Source organism: Pipistrellus kuhlii, unplaced genomic scaffold (genome assembly GCF_014108245.1).
Source record: "Pipistrellus kuhlii isolate mPipKuh1 unplaced genomic scaffold, mPipKuh1.p scaffold_m20_p_8, whole genome shotgun sequence".
Taxonomy (NCBI): domain Eukaryota; kingdom Metazoa; phylum Chordata; class Mammalia; order Chiroptera; family Vespertilionidae; genus Pipistrellus; species Pipistrellus kuhlii.
Genome location: NW_023425584.1, coordinates 28,817,165 through 28,841,194, shown reverse-complemented (window position 1 = coordinate 28,841,194; position 24,030 = coordinate 28,817,165). Strand labels below are relative to the sequence as shown.

Here is a 24,030-nt window from a genome sequence, read left to right as displayed (position 1 = left end):
CAGGGCTGTGCAAGACAAGGCTGTCTTACATCAGATAGAACACAGAGTTAACAAAATCTCTACGCAATCCCCTTGACTTCATTCACTCTTCAAAACAGGGTAATGGCTTTGAATCAATGTTGTCAGTGATGACTAACCCTGACCCATTTAGAAATGCTTATTTCATAATCCCCCCTGTTTATGGGGGACTTCATACTGTGTTTGAATATGGTGCCAACAGCAGCAAGTTTTTCCACATTTAGAAACACACTTGTTGGCATCTGTGATTTTAAAATGCATAGCTTTAATTTTTCAGTAAAGTCAAGTAGTTCCTTTTTATTTACTTATTTTAGGTGGGTACAGTGAACTTGTCTTGATGGTGCAAGACAAAGCAGGGCTTCCTAAGCCCTTCCTCTTCTTCAGGGGGGCTAGGATGAAAACTGGAGGTCAGGGGATTCTCAGTGTGTTTGGGGATTGACTTAGGGGCAGGATTCCCCAGTATCTGAGAGCCCCTTTTCTTCTTGCTGGGGCTGGTGGTCCAGGGGCTCTCACTCCTTGGAAGTTATGTGGACCATAAAGTCCACCACCCTGTTGTTATAGCCAAATTCATTGTATTACCAGGAAATGAGCTGGACAAAGTGGTTAACTGAGGGCAATGCCAGCCCCAGCATCGCAGATAAAGGAGTGGGTGTCACTGATAGGAGACAGCCTAGTCCTTAGAACAGCCTAAGTTGCCCTAAAAAGGGCTCTCGATCTGTCCTACTTCCTTGATGTCATTATATTTGGCAACTTTCTCCAGGCAGCAGGTTAGATCCACAACCAACACACTGGGGGCGGAGATATGGAAGGCCGTGCTAGTGAGCTTCGCATTCAACTCAGGGAAGACCTTGCTGACAGTCTTGGCAGCTCCAGTAGAGGCAGGGATGATTTTCTGGGCTGCCCCTTGGACATCATGCCACAGATTTCCCAGAAGGACCATCTATGGTCTTCTGGATGTCAGTGATAGAATGGACTGTGGTCATGATGCCAATGTTGTCATGGATGACCTTGGCCAGGAGGTCCAAACAGTTGGTGGCATTGCTGATAATCTTGAAGGGGTTGCCATATATGTCATGGTTCAAACCCATCATAAACACTGGGGTATCATCTCCTTGGAAGTTATGTGGACCACAAAGGGTATCATCTCTGCCCATTCTTGGCTCCACTCTCCAAGTGACCCCCAGCCTTCTCTAAGGCAGTGAAGATACCAGCAGTGGACTCCACAATATATTCAGCACTAGTTTTATCCCATTTAATGTTGGGGTGATCTCTCTCCTGGAATATGGAAATAGATTTTTAGTTCTCAGCCTGGACTGTGCCTTTGAACTTGCCATTAGTAGAATTACGCTGGAGCATGTAGGCCATGTAATTGATGTCAATGAATGGGTTATTAATGGTGACAACACCCACTTTGCTGGAGTTAAAAGCAGCCCTAGTGTCCAGGTGCCCAATATAGCCAAATCTGTTCACTCTAACCTTCACCATTGTATCTCAGGGTTGCAGCTGGCACTGCACAGGAAGACACCGTCTGTTGAGCAAAGAGTAAAAAAGTGACATTTGCCCTAGCTGGTTTGGCTCAGTGGATAGAGCATCAGGCCTGCTGACCAAAGAGTGGGTGAAGGGTGTGTGTGTGTGTGTGTGTGTGTGTGTGTGTGTGTGTCAAGGGCTGGTACCTCCTACTTCGGTTACAGGCTCCTCCCCCAACCCAGTCCAGGTGTGTGTGGAAGGCAACAAATTAATGTGTTTCTCTTACATTGATATTTCACTCTGTCTTTCCCTCTCTCTTCCACTCTCTCTAAAAATCAATGGAAAAAATATCCTCCGGTGAGGATTAAAAAAAAAGTGAACATTGAATCATGCCTTGAACCACACACAAAAGTTAAATGAATCTACACCTACATATAATAACTAAAATTATAAACACTATTGGAGAAAATCATTCTGAACACGTCTTAGGCAGAGATTTATTAGATTTGGCATTGGAACCCATAAAAGAACAAATTGATAAACTGAATTTTGTCTTGAAGAGCACGTGCTCTTCAAAAGGAGAGTGTAAAGACTAGCAGCACATGTGGCAAAGAACAGGGAGGTGACATATGCATATTTAATGCTGAGCTGTTATCGTCTTTGATATTTTTTTAAAGTTTCTTTAAAGCGCTTATTAATAAAGGGGTGCATTTTCTGGGGAGGTTAAGTTTTAGAAACCAGAACGGTTAATTCTTGAACGTTTGGCGAAGTTGGCCATCTGTTCGACTTCGCAGGTTGTGGGAATTAGGTGAAGACCAAGAGGTAGAAATCCTTCCACTCATCCACCACTAGGGGCCGCCCTGGCGCCCCGTCCCTCTCGGAAAATGGAGCTGTGCGCATGCGTGGCGGGCTGGGGCGGGGCCGTGGGCGGGGCCGTGGGCGGAGGATGCCGTGGAGCGCTGCCCTCCGCTCGGCAGCCGCAGCCCGGCCTTGAAACTCTGGCCGAAGCAGAAACACGTGATTACATGTACGAAGGGAGCCTTTCCCTCTGGGGTCGCGGTGGACTTGGAGGTATGCGCCCCGGCTGACCGAGGGAGCTGCGGGCAGGGCCGGAACCGAGTCGTGCCTCCGGCCGGCAGGGATTTAAAGACGCAGAGGTGCCCGCGGCCAGCGCGCGTTTTCTGGGGGAACTGGAAGGCGTGACCTGGTATCCTAGCTGCCCGAGGGGGAGGAGGGAGGAGACCCGCGAGGAGCGACCCCCTTCCCCCACTCTCTCCCCGCTGGAGACCAAGGTCGCCTTGCAAACTCCCCACTCTCGTTCCCCCACCCCCTGCGTTAGACTGTCCCTGAGGTCCTGAGGTCCCTGAGGTCCGGCGGCCTTTTACAGCCTCAATTCTGTTCTTGTTTCCTCAGGGTGGTTTTTCTCTGCAGGGCGAGCACGGGACCCCGCGGTCCCTGGATTCGGTCATTTTGCTCATCTTTGGAGGGTAAGCTCCGAAAGGATTGTCTGCACCCTAACCCCTCTCCCAGACGTGCATCTGTTGATGTTGGGAGCCTGTGTCGTTCCTGGATGAGGGATAACGGAGACTCGCGGGGGCTTTAACTCGACCTTTCCAAGTGCTCAAGTTTGCAGGACGATCGATCCTGTAAGAGAGTTTATACTCGCCACAGAGAAATGCATATGTCCCGCTGTCTCTTTCCCTCTGTCACAGACTGACAGCTATACAGTAACTACACCTATATGGTGGCTGGCCTAGGAGTTGGAAGAGTCTATACCCTTTAAGATGTACTTGTTTTTGTCTTTGACACGTGTGTCCAGAAATGTTCTCCAAAATATGAAGTAGACTGAATTAGGATTATTTTCTTTCAGACAAACGTTGCCAAATGCTTTCCTGAATCGTTTGCGCTAATTGTCAGGTCCCCTAGTCTACCCTTCTCTAAGTGGGGACTCCCCATTTACAGGGCTTCCTGGTCCAGAGCCTGGGCATCCACTCCCGTTTCCCCTCCAGAGGCCGGAGACAGTGGAAACAGCTGCCATGCAGGGATTTTTAACACGTTGCCCAATTCACTTTCTGCATAACTGTTCTCTGCATCTCACAAGGTGTTTTGAATTAACATATATTTTCAAAACTTCAGCTTTTCACATGAAAGCAAACATACCTAAGATTCAAGGTTTTTAAAAATAAAAATATCTTTATATCACAGAGACTTTTGAGAGTATAGAAAATTGCCAAATCACTGATAAAAAGTGAAAACACCAAATAGCTGGCAATCACTGCTTTAGGAAAGATTTATTTGACACAAATACCTATCCTTTGTCTTGTAGAAATCTTGATGATACTATCATTTGACTGGGACCTTTTTTTATCACATAGATTTTAGATTTAGAAGGGAACTTGAGGTGATGTGGGCTGCCAAGAAAGTAAACATTTTGACAACATTCCTAAAAAATTGAGTTTTGCTCTCTGCTTGGGTTCTATTTGGTGGGAGGAGGTGTTTGAGAAAGCTGTGCATTTTAGAGCTGTATTTTGGAAAAAATTTTCAGCTTTCCTGTCCAGGCCACATCTCCCTTGTCATTGTACCAATAACTGGGATCTCAGACTCCGTTGCAGAGACCATCATCCTGTGGTGACAGCAATCTGACTTCACAGAGTGCCACTTTAGAAAGTAACTGAAAGGACATTTGCTAATTCCTCTTCAACTTCATCTTGCTGCTTCTAACAGATTGGTCTAGCCTTTTAGGTAATTTTGAATCTTTATTATCTGTAGTATTTATACAGCATTTCTAGTGTTGTGATAATTGAAAACTTGGAACCTAAAAGTCCTTTCTGGGTATGCATTTAACCAGTTTGGAAAAACCTGGGAGGTACAGAAGATAGTTGCTTCCATTGCTGACACTAGCTTGGCTTTGAGTGTTTTTAGTGTTCTAATGTCTTTGACTATCTTCCCCTCAAGAATACTGTGGGAGCCCAGCCAATGTGGCTCAGTGGTTGAGCGTCGACCTATGAACCAGGAGGTCACGGTTCCATTCCCCATCAGGGCACATTTCTGGGTTGCAGGCTTGATCCCCAGTAAGGGTACGCAGGAGGCAATCAGTGATTCTCATCATTGATGTTTCCTTCCCTCCCTTCCTCCCTTTCTCCCTCCCTCCCTCCCTTCCTCCTTCTTTCTCCCTTCCTCCTCCTTTCTCCCTCTCCTCCTCTCCCTCTCTCCCCTTCTCCATCTCCTCTTTTCCTCTCTCCTCTCTGATATTTATGTATCTACATTTACGTCTATATCTGTCTACATACATACACATATAGTGTGGGAGACTTCTTTCTTTTAGAGGATCTGAGTTACGTGGCCACCTGATCCACCAAATTAGTAAACATATCAAAAAAGAAAATTGGGTTAGGGTGGTTACTGAAGCCTCTTAAATGGACTTTGAGTTATCATTACACTCTCCCCAATGCTAATAAACCTGTTTTGTACTCCAGAATTGTGCTAAAGATCAAGCTTGCTCATCTCTCCCTTTTTGGAAGTATGGCTTATCACTTGATGGGATCCTGTATTCTGGTTTTGTCTTCTACCAGCCTCCCAGGTCCCGATAGTGACTCTGAAGCTGCAATCGAGTTCCTTCAGCAACCAGGTACATAGCTCATCTGATGCTGAAAACTCCAGTGAACTGATTTGAGATAGGTACTTGCATGCCGCCTTCTTATGGGTCTTAGGTAGTTATTTCCTATTTATATACCGTAACCAGATTACTTTATTATTTTCTAGCATAAAGAATGGCCTGAAAACACAAAAGTAGCCAGCTTGATAACTCAATAGAAATTTTTCTGCAGTAAATAAAATTGTGTCATCTGCTTCTTAGGGGAATTCAATCAATTTGTCTTTCTCTTACTTGTGATGTTCCTTTAGATGTGAGCCTGATAGCTCCTGTCTTCCTGTTTCTGGGTTGGAATGTAAAGGAGAGAGAGCCTACCTTCCTATTGTCTGGAAAATAATGATTAGATAATAGTAGAACAGATGGTAGTGAGGGAAATCAAATTGTGGATCCTGGTGTCTAATACATTCTCCCTACCTGTCCTCCAAAGCTCTATTTTAGGAGTGGGATTCAGAGAGAGGCTGAGAGCTGGCTGGTAGTAGACAACAGAGATTGAAGATAAGTTTTTAGTTCCATATTAGGTTGTTTCCTCCATCTCCCTTGTAGTTTAATTTGGCTCACAAAAGTAATAAGATGCATTTTTTTTTTTTTACTTTATGACATTTATTCATGATGCCAAGGCAGTGAGTTTTATCATGATATAGAACAGTTATTATTTTCTTCCATATCCATAAATCGCTCCTAACTCTAACAAGTCGCTGTGCCTACAATTGGCCAAACCTCAAAAAGAATATGAATAAATCAATTAAAAATGAATCAATTGGCCAAAACCGGTTTGGCTCAGTGGATAGAGCGTTGGCCTGCAGACTGAAAGGTCCCGGGTTCGATTCCGGTCAAGGACACGTACCTTGGTTGTGGGCACATCCCCAGTGGAGGGTGTGCAAGAGGCAGCTGGTTGATGTATTTCTCTCATCGACGTTTCTAACTCTCTATCCCTCTCAATTCCTCTCTGTGTAAAGTCAATAAAATATATATTTTTTAAAATGAATCAATTGTATCTTTCAGTATAAGTGGAAAATTTAAAAATCACAGAAGCGTATGTTAATAGCAAACTAGTCAAATTATATTTATATGGGAATAGTAAGTAATAAAAGTTATATCTCCTTAATTATTACATTTGTAGTGGTAATAATTGCTGCTAAAACCAGAACTGAACAATTTATGTAGGTTATTAACTAATTATGGACTACTTAAATTTTTTGAAGTATCTCTCCATACTTATCTATTAAAATGTGAATTTCAAAGCCATCTTACTGTTTAATCTACCTTCTATTTTAGTAGAGCTTCAAGTGTAATTCCTGGCAAGTGTTGCAGTATTTCCACTAAGCAGGCTAGTAGTTTTTGTTTTTTGTTTTTGATTTTTTTAATAGACAGGCTTCCTTCTGAGTAGAAAAAGAAAATAGTTTATAATCAACAATTTTCTAACAAAAACATGCAATATATACAATGATATATAGTATAAATATCCTAAGCATCAAAATTATTGGATTTCTTCTTATACATTCTGATGAATGTGTTTTTATGGTATTTTGCCAACTTAGGAAGTGAAATCAAATGGATGTTGGTGAGTACCCCATGGGAGCAGTTACTTCATTTCATTTATCCCAAGTGAACTGTAACCTGCAAGCCTCCTTTAGGTAAGAAAATTGATCATTTGAGAAATAAATGATTGATTTCTAAAAATGGTCATATATGTGTAGGCTGCAATTTATATATCATTTCCAAGCTAAGAAAGATAATTTGTTTTGCATTCTAAAATGTAGTTTACTGACACTCATTGTTATAAATTATTTTAATGACTTATATAGTTTGTGGATGAGTTTTATGTTCTGAAAACTAATGTACACATGAAAAAATTCAAATGTTATTTTTAATAGAATTATCCTATTTCATAGAAGAGTAATATGCAAATTGACCATCACTCCAACACACAAGATGGCTGCCCCCATGTAGACACAAGATGGTCGCCACAAGATGGCCAGCAGAGGAGGGCATTTGGAGGAGACCAGGCTTGCAAGGGAGGACAGTTGAGGGGGGACCCAGGCCTGCAGGGGAGGGCAGTTGTGGGTGATCAGGCCAGCAAGGGAGGGCAGTTGGGGAGGACCAGGCCAGCAGGGGAGGGCAGTTGGGGGGGACCAGGCCAGCAGGGGAGGGCAATTAAGGGTGACCAGGCCTTCAGGGGAAAACAGTTAGGGTCAACTAGGTCTGCAGAGGAGAACAGTTGGGGTCAACCAGGCCAGCAGGGGAGGGCAGTTAGGGGTTATCGCACCAGCAGGGGAGGGCAGTTGGGAGTGATCAGGTTTGTAGGGGAGGACAGTTAGGGATGACCAGGCTGGCAGGGGAGGGCAGTTAGGGTGACCAAGCTGGCAGGTGAGAGTAGTTAGGGGCAATCAAGCAGGCAGGCAGGTGAGCGGTTGGGAGCCAGCAGTCCTAGATTGCAAGAGGGATGGGCAGTTGGACATCTCTCAAAGGGTCCTAGATTGGAGAGGGTGTAGGCTGGGCTGAGGGACCATTACCCCCCCCCCCCCAAATGCACAAATTTCATGCACTGGCCTCTAGTTGGTATATAATATCCCTTAGTTATGGTGATTCTATCAGTGAATTGGCTATTTAATGATTTCACTAAATAAGCAATTTTAATAATCAATTCATATTATACATGGTCAGGTTTAATATATAGCACTATTGCTTTGTCTAGAATTGCAAGGTGATTTTTTTAACCTGGCATTTTTAAAAAGTCTCTGTTTTATTTTTTTGCTTCATTGCTTTGCTAGTGAGGAAATGTATTAAAGATGAGTTTTTTGGTAATATCTTAGTGAAATTTTATTTTATAGGCTACCAAATAAAAGATTCACAAGCAAAATGTCAATAAATGTGCTCTACATTAGGTTTACTATGTGTACCAGTTAATAATGCAAATTTTTTCAATATACAGAGTTACACACATGTTGATATATATGCAATTTGATATGTATGCTATTTTGTTGTATTGATAGCAAGCTTCAAAACTTCATATGTCAAATTTGCTGAAGGTGCTAACATTGTAGGTATTTTTACATGTAAAAATGTTGAATTTCATGCAAAAAAAAGAAGAGTATTTGCAGGAAGTTTTAATTCATTACCTTATTTTGAAGAAAATGTTATCATATACTTTAGGAAGCTTATGGTGAGCATGCTCCATCTCAAGATACTTGTGAGCGCTGGTTTAAACGCTTTAAAAGGGATGATTTCGATGTGAAAGACAAAGAATGTCCAGGTCAACCCCAAAAGTTTGAAGACCAACAATTACAACCATTATTGGATGAAGATGTGTGTCAAACTCAAAAACAACTTCCAGAAAGATTAAACGTTGCTCAGCAAACAATATCCAATCATTTACAAGCAATGAGAAAGATTTTAAAGGAAGGAAAATGGGTGCCACATCAACTGAATGAAAAACAAATGGAAACCTAAAAAGTCATCAGTAAATGTTGCTTCAATGGCACGAAAGTCTTTTTTGCATCGAATTGTGACTGGCAATGCAAAGTGGATTTATTTTGAGAATCCCAAATGCACAAAATCATGGGTTGATCCAGGTCAACCATCAACATCGACTGCAAGGCCAAATTGCTTCAGAAAGAAGACAATGCTCTGCATTTGGTGGGATCAGGAAAGTGTGGTGTATTATGAGCTGCTAAAACCAAGTGAAACTGTTAATACTGATCACTATCAACAACAAATAATCAATTTCAACCATGCTTTGATTGTGAAATGACCAGAATGTGCCGGAAGACACGGCCAAGAAATTTTGCTTCATGATAATGCACTATCACACACTTCAAAACCAGTTAAAGACAAGTTAAAAGATCTTGCCTGGGAAGTATTAACCCAACTACTCTATTCACCAGACCTTGCTCCTTCAGATTACCACTTAATCCAATCGATGGCACACGCACTTTCTGAGCAGCACTTCAAAACGTACAAGGAAGTGGAAAATTGGGTCCCTGAATGGTTTGCCTCAGAACAAGAAAAGTTCTATAGGAATGTATCCACAAATTACCTGAAAGATGGGGAAATGCATAGCTAGTGATGGACATTACTTTGAATAAAGAACTTTTGATGATTCTCTTGAAATTATCTTATTTTCTTTTATTACAAAATCCACCATTATTAACCGGTACACCTAGTAGAATCCAGTGTTGGTTCCTTTACCTTCCCTGGGCAATCATATTTTATTTTAGAAAATTAGCATTAAAGAATAGATCAGCCCTTTCAAATAGCATATGCTTTGAATTATTGATGTCAGCAGTTTCATATATTCTGCATTGTATTGTTGGACCAGTTCTCCATCATGCATGTGATTTTAGTCAGATTAAAATGTATGTGGTAGCACTTTTGCCTGATGATTAAGACACATAGCTTTGCAACTATTTTTGCTTTCCATTTCAGTTTCCCAAACCCGAAAGATGACCTTTCATTTTGTCCAGTGACTAGGTCAGTCCTGCTTGTGGGATCCAACTCTATGTTGTGATTAAGAAATGTTTCATATCAGACAGAGTGACTCACAAGACAGAGATATTTACATATCAAATAACTATTTCATTAGATTTAAAGGTATGTTTTAATTATGACACTGAATCTTCCACATATACATTTATGGCAATCAAGGGTGAAAAGAGGATTGAATAGTCGACCAAAGTTAATGTTCAAAATTACTCTGACCATTATTTTGCCTCTCAAATAATTGTATATGTAAAATACTTTGGATTTTTATGTAAGAATATGTACAAGATAACCCAATGTACTTGGGTATATCTGGACCTGAAATTTGTTGCAACTTAGTTGTATTTCAAGCTAATAGCTGGAGGTTTATCATTTCTTTCTGTTGGAGAAGAATGCTCTTTCCTTTGCTAAAGTCTGTGTAAACAACACAACAGTCAGGTGTGTTGCTTACACAGACGTTGTCCCTGCCGTGGCCAGTTTCTCCAGAGCTCTTGTGTCCTGGGTATCATTGGAAAATTGTAACAGATCATTTGACTTTTTATTAGAATTGTGCTTCAACTTAATGAAATTGGTTCAGAAGAATGCATTGGACAATTTAAAATATTGTAACAACAACTGCAACATTTACTGAGCACTTACTATGTGTTGGCACTTAATATGCTCTAATTCTCACAACCTTCCACGTTGGTACTGTTGTTCTCCCTGCTTTTCAAATGAGGAGACTGAGGCTGAAGTTAATTTTCTCAGACGAGGTCACATGATTAGTAAGTGGCAGATCTGGGGCTCATCTTCTATGCTTTTAATTGTGTTTTACTATTCCCTAGTGTCCCCAGGAGTTTTTAGCATAATTGTGATGTGATGCTTCCTTCTGTGTTGGAGATAATAAGAACACTTACACAGATAATAAGGGACTTACACAGTTTTCTTGAACATTTCCTCTCTGGAGCCTCCCCAGCGACCCCCTCCCACATACAAACTCAACTATAATATATAGCTTCCTTGCCTTGCTACTTGCTCCACTTTCAGTGATAGCATTTGTCACAGCATTTTGCCATTTGGCCACAGCTCTTTGAGAACAGCTTCTCTCTTATTGATCTCTGAACCCCCAGCATAGAGCGGTACTTACCAATGCATGAAAATGGAAGATTACTTTTAAAATAGTCTTAAACTGTTTTTTCACTGTTTTAAACCGTTATTCTATGCAATTAGAACACAAACATATAATCAGAGTGTGGAAAAATGACCACGTAATGCTTTTTAATGTTTACAGAATGAAGAGGAGCAATTTATCTGTCGTGAATAAAATTATCCAGTCGTCACCAGTAATGAAACAGTCAAAACTTGGATTCTACTCTTCTCTCAGCCAGACTCATATGTACACGGCTCTTGCAGACTGGGGGAGTTTGCCTCATCATGTGGTATTACACATTTTTCAGTATCTTCCTTTAATAGATCGGGCCCGGGCATCTTCTGTCTGTAGGAGATGGAATGAAGTTTTTCATATTCCTGACCTTTGGAGAAAGTTTGAATTTGAACTGACTCAGCCAGCTACTTCGTATTTTAAGTCCACTCATCCTGATCTCATTCAGCAGATTATTAAAAAGCATGCTACCCATCTCCAGTATGTGAGCTTTAAGGTAAGAAAAATAAGCTTTACATTGAAACCAGGACATATTTTACCAATATTTTTAATACCTAGATTCTTATGTTAAGCAGTGAGTGAATTTTGCAGAATTTTATCTCAACTTATTCCTGTTTTTCTATGGTTATTTGCAGAGAGTGAGATGTAGAACTTGAGCTATAATTGAATAACTTAAATTTGAGTTTCCTTCACCTGGGCATTAAAATTCAAATTCAGGTGATTGTATAAGTTTTGAAAGTGTGAAGTGCTTAGAAAGTTAATTTTCCATAATCTCTATTTCTTACTTTTTTATATGAGACATTTTGTATTAAGAAAAAAATACTAATTTACTTTATAGCTTGAAGGCTAAATACAGTTTTGCAAATGAGTCCTATTAAATAACTATTTGTCTGTCACTTTCTAATTCATTTGACCTTCATGAGATTAAGATTACCGTTGTCTTTGTAGGTTGACAGTAGTACTGAATCAGCAGAAGCTGCCTGTGATATACTGTCTCAGCTGGTAAATTGTTCTATCCAGACCTTGGGCTTGATTTCAACAGCCAAGCCAAGTTTTATGAATATGTCAAAGGTAAAGATGCTATACTTTTTTTGTAGGCTCTACTAAAATTCTTGTCAAACTGGCAGAAAGGATTCTTTTCCTAAAAACAGACAATATTCTGCTTCTATTCAAAGAATTATTTAAAGCCATTTTCTGTTGACTAGCACTTGTTCTTTGCTGAAATAGCTTATTCATGGTTTCATGTAGGTATATTTTAGGTATATTTTAGTCATTGTTTCCCCAGTAAATATTATTAATATGAAATTAATGATAGGATTTTTCCAGTGCTTGCTTACTTCTTTGAATATGGGGCATATAAGGCCAGTAAGTGGGTATCTTCCCTGTCACTCTAGAATCTCTCTTTGGAGGTGGGACAATATAATATCTGACTAAATAAACTATATTTATTAGGATGACTTTTGAGTCTGTGTAGTAGACATTCCAGAACAACCGCGGCTTAAAACACGTGACTGAAGTTTATTTCTCGTACGTTAAAGAAATCCCTGGGTGAGACAGTCCACAGCTGGTGTTAAGCTGTTCGGAACCCAGGCGCTCCTTCTCTCCAAGGCACTTCTTCGTTTTCAATGTCGAAGACGGCGTTCTGAGCCCCAGCCATCATGTCCTTATTCTAGACAGCTGATGGGAGCAAGGGGGAAGAAGGGTATGCCCTCTCCTTTCCAGGGAGACTAGGCATATACCACGTGATGCTTCTGTTTGTCTCCTAGGCCAGGATTTAGCCCAGTGGCCGGCCACACCAGATTTCTGGGAGGCTGGGAGAGTCTTTTAGCTCGGTGGCAATGTGTCCAGCTAAACATTGGGACTAGATTACCAAAGAAGAAAGGCTGAATGGTTGTTAGAAGCCACCAGCAATCTCTGCCACAAAGACCAGGGTCTGTCTTCTCTCCATCCAGGCTTCAGCTTGAATGCCACCTCCTCAGAGAGGCCTGCCTCGAGACCACTTGCTAAAACAAACCCACTCCTCCAGCTATTCTCTATTACAACATTTTAGTGTTTTTGTATCATTTGTCAGTACTTGAAAACACCGTACTTATTTAACATATTTTTTCTCTTCTCCCAGTCTAAAATCATACACTTTTGAAGGCAGAGATTCTAATTTGTTTGTTTACCATTATAAACCCAGACTTAGGATAGTGCCTGATACATAATGAGCACTAACTTATGGTTGTCAGCCGAAACCGGTTTAGCTCAATGGATAGAGCATCGGCCTGCGGACTGAAAGGTCCCAGGTTCAATTCAGGTCAAGGGCACATGTACCTTGGTTGCAGGCACATCCCCAGTAGGGGGTGTGCAAGAGGCAGCTGATTGATGATTCTCTCTCATTTATGTTTCTAACTGTCTATCCCTCTCTTTTCCTCTCTGTAAAAAATCAATAAAAATATAAATAAATAAATAATGATTGTCAGTAAAACTGGCTAACGGAGACTTTTCTACAGAAGAGGGTAGAAGAATAGTAACATCTTCTTCCTCATAAACTAGGTCATGGCTCTCTTAGCAGGCATTTCTGCTAGCTTGTTTATCTTTTTAAGAGATGTCCTGGGGGGGAAATGGGTCATTTGGGGATTAGAGTAATATAATTAATCAGATGAAAATGTACTACTTCTAAATAGTTATTTTCTTGTTTATAAACTATGGATCAGAGGAGCCTAAAATTCTTACATTCTAAGCTGTCTCTCATGTTACACTTATCAGCATCAAGAGCCCACTTCTAGGTAAGCTGATGCTGACACCGGAGAGAGGCCTCGGCTGTGAGCGGGCTTCATGTCAACCTCTGCCTCTGCAGTAAAATGAGCTCTGTGGCTCCTCGGGCTGTTGTGCAACTCTCTAAGCCTCCGTTTTTCTTTTGTAAACTAAGGGAAAATAAGATAAAATATAGCATTTTGCTAGGCATAAGAAGGGCTAAAAGAATATATTGTTGCTGTAATAACATTTGGACAGGTTTCCCCTGCTATCCAAAAGCAGAGCTTGCCTATAACATCTTTTTTAAGCCAAAATGTCATAAAGTGAAGAAGCTATTACCTCAGGTCGCATCTTACTAACAAATGCGCAAAAACACATTAAAATGACGCAGGTCAAAGCTGTGGCAGCTTAGCTGACAGGCTGTGTGGCTCCTGGAGAAGGAGCTTGGCAGGTGCACGCTGACTCTACGACTCGCTGCCCAACAGATGCTGAACATTACTTTTCCTTGTTGCCTTTCACGTAAGTGAAATACTCTGGATTTCTTTCAGTTCGTGAAAACAGCACTAACGTAGGTCTTTTGTAAAAGTGAAGTGGTGGAAAGCAAACTTTTGAAAACAGGGGAAACCTGTACTCTAATGCTTAACTGTGTCCTTCAGGACTTCCAGAGTCCACTGAGAGTTGATTAAAGTGTGTGGGAGTCCTTTTATTTCTTAACAAAAAGGAGTGATGTACTTAGGTTTCTCTAACAATTTTTGGCATCATCAAATTTCACAAAGACGTCTAGTCATCCACTGTTTAAAAATGTGTACATCACTTAACAATTAATGTAAGTCAATAAGTTTTCTTATAAATAAATTATGATTTGCAACCAATTTGATCATTCTAAAAGGACAATAGAACCTTTGGTAAATCCAAATAGATTTTGAAAAAGAAAAAAATGATCATGTCTAGATATGGTTTCCAGACTTTCTACCCATGTCCAAAAATACTAGATCTGAAAACTTGTGAAACTCCATGCATTTTGAGCTCAAGCAATAAATAAGCTTGAGTTTGTCAATATTCAAAACAGAAAGTTTTAAAACATATTTTTAATTGGCCAGCAAAAAACATGTCCCTAAAGAATGGCATAATTTATTGATTTATTCATCAACAAATATTTGTTGACCTTCTACTATATGCCAGGTACTACTTTAGGTTCAGGATATATAGGAGTGAATAAACCAGATAATTATATTTCTTCTAGGGCAAGGGTTGAACAGTTACAGATAGTAAATACCTTAGGCTCACACAGTTTTGCTACAACCCTACTGCTGCAGTGCTATCAACTCTTATCTAGCATAGTGTGAAAGCCAACAAACACAATACATACTTAAAACAGCATAGCTGTGTTACAGTAGCTAGTTATGGACACTGAAAGAGTTTCTATAATTTTCACATGTCATGAAATAGCCTTCAGAACATTTTTTTTCAATTATTTAAAAATGTAAAAACCATTCTTAACTCATGAGCTATTCAATAACAGACTGTGGACTAGATTTGGCTGGCAGACTATAATATACATAATTATATCCTTTTAATATTGAAAACTAGTCCTTAAGATTGAAATAATTGAAAGACATATTTATGAAATCTTTGAAACTTCTTCCTTTCTCACCGTTCCATTTATTTACACCAGTGTTTCCCAAACTTTTGACATATGTGTACCCCTTCTATAATTTTCGTAACGCTGAGTATCCCTCGTCAAAAAATAAAATAAAAATGGATGTATTAGGCGTAGCTAAGCATGGTGCAGTGTATATCCCCACCAAACTCTGGTATAATGTGTACCCTCACCAAACTCTTCCCGTACCCCTGAGGGTACACGTATCACACTTTGGGGAATACTGATCTACACTAATAAAAGAGAGACATGCAACTTGACCATCACTCCTCTAAGCCCACTAGCCAATCAGAAAGAGTATGCAAATTAACCCAAATAAGATGGCGGCCACCATGGAACTGGAGTGAGCAGGAGGCTTGGATTGCCCCTGGTGATGAAGGAAGCCAAGCTTCCTGGCTGGCCCTGACCTCCGCTCAAGGCTATAAAATTTCAATTATAGAAAATAAGTAAATCCCAACCAAGATGATGGCATCCAGAGCTGGAATCAGCCAGAGGCTTGAGTTATCCCCAGTGATAGAGGAAGCCAAGCTTTCTGCCTGCCCTGGCCTTCCCTGGCCTCCACTCAAGACTACAAAATTTGAATTACAGAAGATAAATAAATTCCAGATACCTGCTTTCAGCCGGCCCTCACTTATGCTTGGGTCGCTGGAGGGCATAGCTGGCCTGTAAACCACCACAGGCCCCTCACCCAGGCCACCCCACGTCCCAAGGGAACCCCCACCCTAATCCAGGACACCCTTCAGGTAAGCCAGCTGGCCCCAACCCGTGCACCAGGCCTCTATAATATCTAATAAAAGAGTAATATGCAGATTGACTGTCACTCCAACACACAAGATGGCTGCCACAAGATGGCCAGCAAGGGAGGGCAGTTGGGAGGGACCAGGCCTGCAAGGGAGGGCAGTTGTGGGCAATCAGGCCAGTAGGGGAGGGCAGTTAGGGATGACCAGGCTGACAGAGGAGGGAAGTTGGGGTCAACAGAGCCTGCATGGAAGGGCAGTTGGGGGTGTGGGGAGGAGGCCCAGGCCTTCAGGAGAGGGAAGTTGGGGGTAACCAGACCTGCAAGGGAGGGAAGTTGGGAATGATCAGGCCTGCAGGGAAGAGCAGTTGGGGGGGACCAGGCCTACAGGGGAGGGCAATGTGGGGGACCAGTATGCAGAGGAGGGCAGTTGGCTGGGGTGACCAGACAAGCAGGGGAAAGCAGTTAGAAGCGATGAGGCTGGCAGGGGAGGGCAGTTAGGGTCAATCAGGTTGGCAGGGAGTGGTTAGGGGTTGATCAGTCTGGCAGGCAGAAGCACTTAGGGGAAATCAGGAAGGCAGGCAGGCAGGCAAGAAGTTGGGAGCCAGCAGTCCTGGATTGTGAGAGGGATGTCCGACTGCCCGTTTAGGCCTGATCCTGGTCTAAAAAATGGTAGGGTTGGGCCTAAACGGGCCGTCGGACATTCCTCGAGGGTTCCCAGATTGGAAAGGGTACAGATTGGGCTGAGGGACACTCTATCCACTCCAGACTCCACCAATGCACAAATTTCGTGCACTGGGCCTCTAGTGAATTATAAAAATATTTTAAAAACTACACTTTGTTATAAAAATGTCTTTTATTGTCTAATGTTATGACAAACAGTAACATGTTGATGGATTTTATTATACTATTATTAGCGTATGTTGATGTAATAGTTTTAATGAATTATTTGATTGAAGCCGTAGATCTTAAAATAATGTTCTCATAATTTTTTTCTTATTGCTGTGCAAGTCTCATTTTGTGTCAGCACTTACAGTTGTTTTTGTCAACTCAAAATCATTGTCATCAATCAAAATCGAAGGCACACCAGTGGATGACCCCTCACTGAAGATTCTTGTGGCCAATAACAGTGATACTTTAAGACTCCTAAAAATGAGTAGCTGTCCTCATGTTTCATCTGATGGTGGGTTATATTTTTTTTAAGCTTGCATGATTTTTTTTATTATAGTAATAGTAACAATGCAATTTCTTATTGAAGACCACATGCTTTTGAAACATAATTTATTAAACTTTTTTCAAGAGAATCTTAATCTATAAGCTAGAGATAGCTTCAATTGCTTCTGCTAAGAGTTATAGTTATACACTGAGTGGTCAGATTGTTATGATCTCTGAATGCATTATAATCTGTCCACTGTGCGTGTGTGTGTGTGTGTGTGTGTATTAGAGGCCCAGTGCATGAATTTGTGCATGGGTGGGGTTTGGCAGGCCTGGCCAGGGGGAGGGGACGTGGGCAGTTGGCCAGCCTGCCTGCTGGTCAAACCCTGGTCGAGGGGACAATTTGCATATTAGCCTTTTATTATATAGGATATACACTAATTGGCCAAATTATTATATGTTCAGAGATCATAATAATCTGGCCACTCAGTGTGTATTGCATATATATAATTAAGTATATCTTGGCTATTTTAGTAAATAATGACTAATAATAAATTAAATTGACAAAAATGTTAGTATGATCTGTTTTCTTTTTTTCTTTTTTTTTATCTTCGTTCTTAAGATTTTTCCCCATTTCCCACAGGAATCCTTTGTGTAGCTGATCACTGTCAAGGCCTTAAAGAACTGGCATTGAATTATTACATGCTAAGCGATGAACTTCTCCTGGCACTTTCAAGTGAGACTCATGTTAACCTTGAGCATCTTCGCATTGATGTTGTGAGTGAAAATCCTGGACAGATTGAATTTTATTCTATTAAAAAACAAAGTTGGGATGCACTTATTAAACACTCCCCTGGAGTTAATATTGTTATGTACTTCTTTTTATACGAAGAGGAATTTGAGACATTCTTCAAAGAAGAAACCCCTGTTACTCACCTTTATTTTGGTCGTTCAGTAAGCAAAGCAGTTCTAGGACGGGTCGGCCTTAACTGCCCACGACTCGTTGAGTTAGTGGTGTGTGCCAATGGTCTTCAGACTCTTGACGATGAACTTATTTGTATTGCTAAACACTGTAAAAACTTAACAGCCTTGGGCCTCAGTGAATGTGAAGTTAGCTGCAGCGCCCTCGTTGAGTGTGTAAGACAGTGTGGGCGAAGGCTGACCCAGCTGTCGATAATGGAGGAGGTTTTGATCCCTGATGGCAACTATGGCCTTGATGAAATCCACACGGAAGTCTCCAAACACCTGGGGAGGATATGGTTCCCTGAGGTCATGCCCATCTGGTAATTGACAACCCAAGATTCTTAACTACTTTTTACTCAGTAAGATGAGCTTCTTTCAGTCTATGCACATGTACACTTTAAGATGCGTTGCTGAAATATTTTAGGTAAAACATTTCATCGTTTGTGAATTGTCTTAATAGGTTGCGGCAGAAACACTGGAAAAAAATACAAGGAATTTGAGAAGCCAGAATTTGTAGTAAGGGACACAGAGACTGTGATGTGGTTAGATAGTTGATATTCTAAAAACTAGTTTCTAGGTAAGCTTTTTCGCCTTCTTTGAAGGAATATTTTACCTTGCTAAGTAAATTTATAATACTGAGCTTAGGATCCCTTAAATTATGCCATTTACAACTTTAACTTTGTATTATTTTACTTGTTTCATATTAATTTTAATATATTTTATAAAATATTTAGTATTAAAGCCTAAGTAAAATCAAAATATAGATATAGAGGCTGACTTAATTATACTTCATTTTTAGTACTATGTAAGATCACATTATGATTTAATAAATAACTTTAAATTTCCAATACACTTGGAATTCTACTTTATTACATTAACTTGGGAGAAAGTTGATAATAAACCAAAGTGAAATAATATTAATTCATTTTATGAAGATACTGTGTTAATTGATTAAATACACTACTGAGTTAAAAGGTAAATTTTACAGAGTGTCTGGGAGGGAATCAATGTTTACTGATCTATTACTATGTGTCTGAAACGATGCCAAATCCTTTGCACATTGATCTTATAATCTAAGCAGTTAACACAGCAAAACTCCTTAATGGCTATGTATTAACTTTAGGATAAAGACATATACACATATACCTTTAAAATGACCCACACGATACTACAAGACCTGGCTTCTCCATATTTGCTCTCATTTTCTTCCCACCAAACTGCCCCTTGCCCTTTTGCTCCCATTCCCTTTCAGGTCCTTAAGACTGCCTTGCACCCTTTAGTCAGAAAGCGTTGGTACTTATAATTATTGTATTTCTGCTTTCATCACTCTCTTTGCTCCCTCACATCTTTCCTTTAGATATCTTTTCCTCAGGGAAATCTTTGTAACTCTCGGCACTCTGTGGCTTTCCATGTGGTGTGATCACTATTGCAATTTGCCATTTACTTGTATGATTATCTGCTTATTCTACAATACTTCACAGTGTAAGATCACTATTGGGTTTTATTCACTGTTGTGTTCCCAGCATAATATTTAGCACCATAATAGCCACTCAGTACATTTTACTTAAGTACTTTCTTTTTCAAACTTGTTCCCCCCAAATCTAATATTTAATTTTAAGAAATAAAATTAGAAAGGAAATTAGAAATGTGTTTATTATTTTCCAGTTTTGAATAGTATTAAATATTCAGGAAAACATATTGTTAACATTACTATAGATGTCCCCCATTCACTCTCCCCTCCACCTAAGCCCCGGACCCAGCCCCTGCCCCATTCCAGGTCTTCACCACATTATTGGCTGTGCCCATGGATTATGCATATATGGGTATATATTCTTTGGTTAATCTCTTCCAACTCCCTATCCCTTTCCCTTCTAAGATCTCTCAGTCTTTTCCATGTATCCATGCCTCTGGTTCCATTTTGTTAGTCAATTTATTTTGATCATTAGATTTGCTGCTCTGATTGACTTATTCCCCTTGTCTTCTAATTCGCTGATTCAAGCCTCTGCTTATTTCTTCCAATGTATTCCTTATTTCAGATATGTTATTTTTCATTTCTGGTTGGGTGGTTGTTGTTGTGAGGTGTTGTTTTTTTCATGATTTCTATGTCCTGTTTCATGCTGTTGAGGATTCTTAAAACCATTACTTTGTAGTCTGTTTCTGATAAGTTGTTTTGCCTTCATTTTATTTAGCTCCTTTTCTGAAGAGTCCTCCTGTTCTTTCATTTGGGGCCTGTTTGTTTCCCCATTTTTGCTGTTTGTGCTCATTTCTGTGTATTGGATAGAACTGCTACGACTCCCAGTCCTGGTGGGGTGGCCTTCTGTAATGTCTTGTGGGACCTAGTGGTATAGTCTCCTTGATCTTCTGATCTGGGTACTCTAGGAATGTCTCTTGTGTGGGTAACGTGTGCCCTCCTGTTGTAATTAGGTCTTGATTTCTGTTTTTGGGTGGGCTTAGCCCTTGGGTTAGCTGACTGTGAGGCTCAACCCCGATCATATCACCATGTCATGCCAACTGTTATACAGATGTCAGTTCACCCTTTGTATCTGCTGATTGTGGAGCTTGCTGGATTTTGCTCTAATGTTGTCTGAAGCTGGCCACTTGATGTGCTGGCCCCACACCTCCTGGGAGTTTCTCTGGTGCAAGCCAAGTCACTGTCCCTGCTGGGCTCTCAGCAGTTTGACTGAAGTTCTTCAGGGCAGAGCCCCAAGTAGCCCAGCGGGTGGGGCCTCCAGAGACTGGGTCTTCCTTGGGTCCTGCACCTTGAATGTCCCTGCCCTGAGCTGCTCTCCTCCCCCCATAGAACTGTACTTTGTGGGAATATCGAGGTATTGCACAAGGGCCTCACTCTCTCTGCAACTTCTCCTGTCTTTCCTGTGTTCTCTGCTCTCAATATTTTAGATCAGCGACTCTTCAACTGATTTTTGAACTGATTTCTCTGCGGTTTAGCTGCAATCTGCTCTGGGGTTGGGAGCAAGTGGATGGAGCTTCCAGCTACTCTGCAACAATCTTCTGTTATAAAAAAAATTCAAATATTAGGAAATCAGAATACAATGGGATAAGAAATAGCACATTTTACATTCCTTTATTTAGAGACTGCTTATGCATACATCCTAACCACTGGGCCACATTCATTGTCACTGAGTTCTGTAAGAGCAGGCATCTCATTTTCTTTTGAGTTCAAATTACTCAAAACAATGTATTGTATATTAGTGCACACTAAATAAATGCTATTAGAGCTGATATTACTGGTTGAAAAATAAAATCAGTTTGTTAAAGATAGTTATTATTATTGCAGAATTATGTTAGCCATGGCTTAAGATTTCTGCATTCTTTTAGACCAGTGTTTCCCAAACTTCTCTCATGATGAGAATCACCTGGTGGAGTTGTTAAACTACAGATTCCTGACTCCCAACTAAGAAGTGCTAAACTAGAATTTTGGGGAACATATAGGTAAAATTGTATACTTAACTAGTGCGCTAAGCATATGTTCAGCAATCTGTATTTTAACAACTCCACCAGGTGATTCTCATCATGAGAGAAGTTTGAGAAACACTGTCTTAATGTGCAGAAGCAGCAATAATAGGGAAATTTAAGTCTGATTAGAATAGCAGGACAAACAAACATAAAGGAAATGGCCTGAGAGGAGAGGCGTCAAACTGGTTGGAGATCATTGTAATGGTGGACATACTGAAGACATAAATCTGGAATTAAAAAATATATACCATGGCCTGGCCGGTGTGGCTCAGCAGTTGAGGGTCGCCCCAGAAACCAAGAGATTGCTGTTTTGATTCCCAGTCAGGGCACATGCTCAGGTTGTGGACTCGATCCCCAGTAGAGGGCATGCAGAAGGCAGCCGATTGATGATGTTCCTCTTGTCGATATCCTTCTCTCTCTCTCTCTCTATCTCTATCTCTCTCTGTCTCTCTCTCTGTCTCTCTCTCTGTGTCTGTCTCTGTCTCTCTCTGTCTCTGTCTCTTTCTCCTTCTCTCTCTGGTAATCAATAAAATAATATATAAAGTATATATTTCTGAATGGTAAGGTACGGTGATAGAGTGCCAGTGGTGTTTGTACTAGAGCATAATGAAGCAAATAGAGAAGGACTAGAGGAAAGGGTTTTTTTTACAAGACCAGTGCTCTAACCCCTGAGCTACGGAGCCAAGGAAAGGGGGGTTGAGGGAAAGTTTATCCTCATAACTCACCATCATAGAGAGATAATAAGTACAAATGCCCTCTTTTACATCGAGTGAAAAGTTGTTGCTCTAAATATGATCTTCAGTGGCCCAGTAGTTGAGTCTAGAGAACTGAGTACTATAATGACAGAGCAAAACTCAGAGTAAAACTCATCTGCTCAATTAAATGACCCTGCGTGGTCTTATTGGGTTGATAAATTGAAGAGCAAAAACAAGATGAGGAAATATGGAGTATTCTTGATGCTTTATTTAATGAAAATGTCTCCATTTACCATGGAAGTCCATGAAAAGTACTATAAGCCTAAGATTAGAGGATCCTAGATAAATGAAAAAGTTTGATATTAGATGGGTTTAAGCTTTAGGCTTTTAAAAGTATGTTAGTTCTGTAAGCAACTTGTTCATGTTAAATTCGTGTTTTTGAGTTTGCTAAAGGGTTCTGGAAAAGTTAGGATAATTTTATAGCAAAGTGTAAATGGAGAGAATGGGAGAAAAGATTCTATCATAGGTTGCACTGAAGAGTCACAAAAAGAAGATTCTTAAATTTTTGTTTATCCTTCTTTATAAATCTTCATGGGCTCATTTGTATCCCTAGTATTTAGCAATAGGGAGATTTAGGGAGATTTTAAAATTATATTTATTGTTCTTGATATGCTACTAAATGTGACAAGTGTCACAGGACATAAGAATTCTTCCCTCTATAGGTCTTGCCCTCCCTTTAAATTGACCATGTATCTTATATTTCCAATAAATTACCTTTCTGCAAAAAAACTTAAAAGCATTTTCAAAATAAAAATTGATTTTGTTCACATTATTATAGTCAATAAACTTAATACCCAACACCACAGTTTTTAAATATTATAATCACTTTCACTAAGGAAAAGTAAGTTACTCAGTACTATTACTTCTCTGTCATATGAACCTTTATAATACTTTACGCTGAACATTTTGACACTCCAACCTAAAACAGAAATTACTAGTAAAAAAGAAAACAAAACTCTGATATAATACACCAGAGGGCGCTGTATTCTTGTTCTTCTTAAGAAAGAAGTCCTTAGTCTAAAGTCTGCATTTCCATTCAACAGATATGAGCGTGCTTGTGGAATGCTAGGCAGAAGGCACAGTTCTTGCTCTGTCTTGGGGAAGCTCTCCATCCAGGTAACAAGTCTGATTTTTAAAAGAATCATTTCAGAAGGTTGAGTATTTAGATGGCTATATATTTCATTATTTAAACATTTTAGAGCTCTTTAAAGATTGCCTTTAAAGTCTGTGCTTTGTTCTTGTTTTATGTTCTCAATGGAAGCATAGTTTTTGTCCTTGAGGAAAAAATGTAATTTTTAGGGACAATCTAAAGTTATTTGGCACTATGGAGATAAATAAGGTAGGTTATCAAACCAGGCAGTGCTGGTTATAGTTTTCATGTTTTTATTATTATTATTATTTTTACATTCTTAATTTGCTAGCCTTGTATAACACAGTAGAGAATAGTATCTAACTAGATATGCCTTGTGTAGACTCTAAACTGAGAACCATCATTAATACTTTTTCCTGGCCACCCCTCTGCAAGTCCTATTATATCTATAACATATAATTCATAATAATAAATACTCATGAAATCACCTCCCAAGCTGTAGAACTACAGCACTGATAGTAACTTAAATTTGCCAGAGTTTTCCTGTCCTATCAAGTCTTTAAGTAACTAGTGTTCATTATTTGATTTATTCTATATATATATATATCTTAATCACATAATTCTGTGTTCCTAAAAATTATGTTATAGTTTTAATTGTTGTGACTTTATAAAAAGAATATTCATGCTATATTTGATCTTTT

At 40.0% G+C, this 24,030-nt stretch overlaps 1 protein-coding gene and 1 pseudogene across 12 annotated transcripts; one reads left to right on the top strand and one right to left on the bottom strand.

The window, feature by feature from the left end:
- Window positions 1-527: 527 nt before the first annotated feature.
- LOC118710663 lies at window positions 528-1,543 on the bottom strand (annotated as a pseudogene).
- Window positions 1,544-2,425: 882 nt separating this feature from the next.
- On the top strand, window positions 2,426-19,828 carry LOC118711487 (F-box/LRR-repeat protein 21). 12 transcript variants are annotated; one of them, XM_045576635.1, is made up of 10 exons: window positions 2,426-2,556; window positions 2,899-2,972; window positions 4,031-4,227; window positions 4,962-5,113; window positions 6,676-6,771; window positions 9,563-9,607; window positions 10,887-11,253; window positions 11,706-11,828; window positions 16,904-17,075; window positions 17,691-19,828. In XM_045576635.1, the coding sequence occupies exons 5-10, from the start codon at window positions 6,689-6,691 to the stop codon at window positions 18,332-18,334; spliced, it is 1,434 nt and encodes a 477-aa protein (XP_045432591.1). In that variant the 5' UTR covers window positions 2,426-2,556; window positions 2,899-2,972; window positions 4,031-4,227; window positions 4,962-5,113; window positions 6,676-6,688; the 3' UTR covers window positions 18,335-19,828. The 12 variants fall into 12 exon arrangements, with proteins under 12 accessions (XP_045432591.1, XP_045432598.1, XP_045432594.1 ...); XM_045576642.1 differs by having other exon boundaries at window positions 4,962-5,114; window positions 6,678-6,698; window positions 9,601-9,607; window positions 17,691-19,827; XM_045576645.1 differs by having other exon boundaries at window positions 2,427-2,556; window positions 6,676-6,698; window positions 9,601-9,727; window positions 17,691-19,827.
- The last annotated feature ends 4,202 nt before the right edge of the window (window positions 19,829-24,030 follow it).

Bases quoted from the DNA above. Each gene is read 5' to 3' on its own strand.
- LOC118711487 (XM_045576638.1), top strand. From the start codon at position 6,689: ATGGATGTTGGTGAGTACCCCATGGGAGCAGTTACTTCATTTCATTTA. The intron at 6,772-9,562 runs GTAAGAAAATTG...TTTCCATTTCAG, and splicing joins AACCTGCAAGCCTCCTTTAG to TTTCCCAAACCCGAAAGATG. The intron at 11,829-16,903 runs GTAAAGATGCTA...TTGCTGTGCAAG, and splicing joins GTTTTATGAATATGTCAAAG to TCTCATTTTGTGTCAGCACT.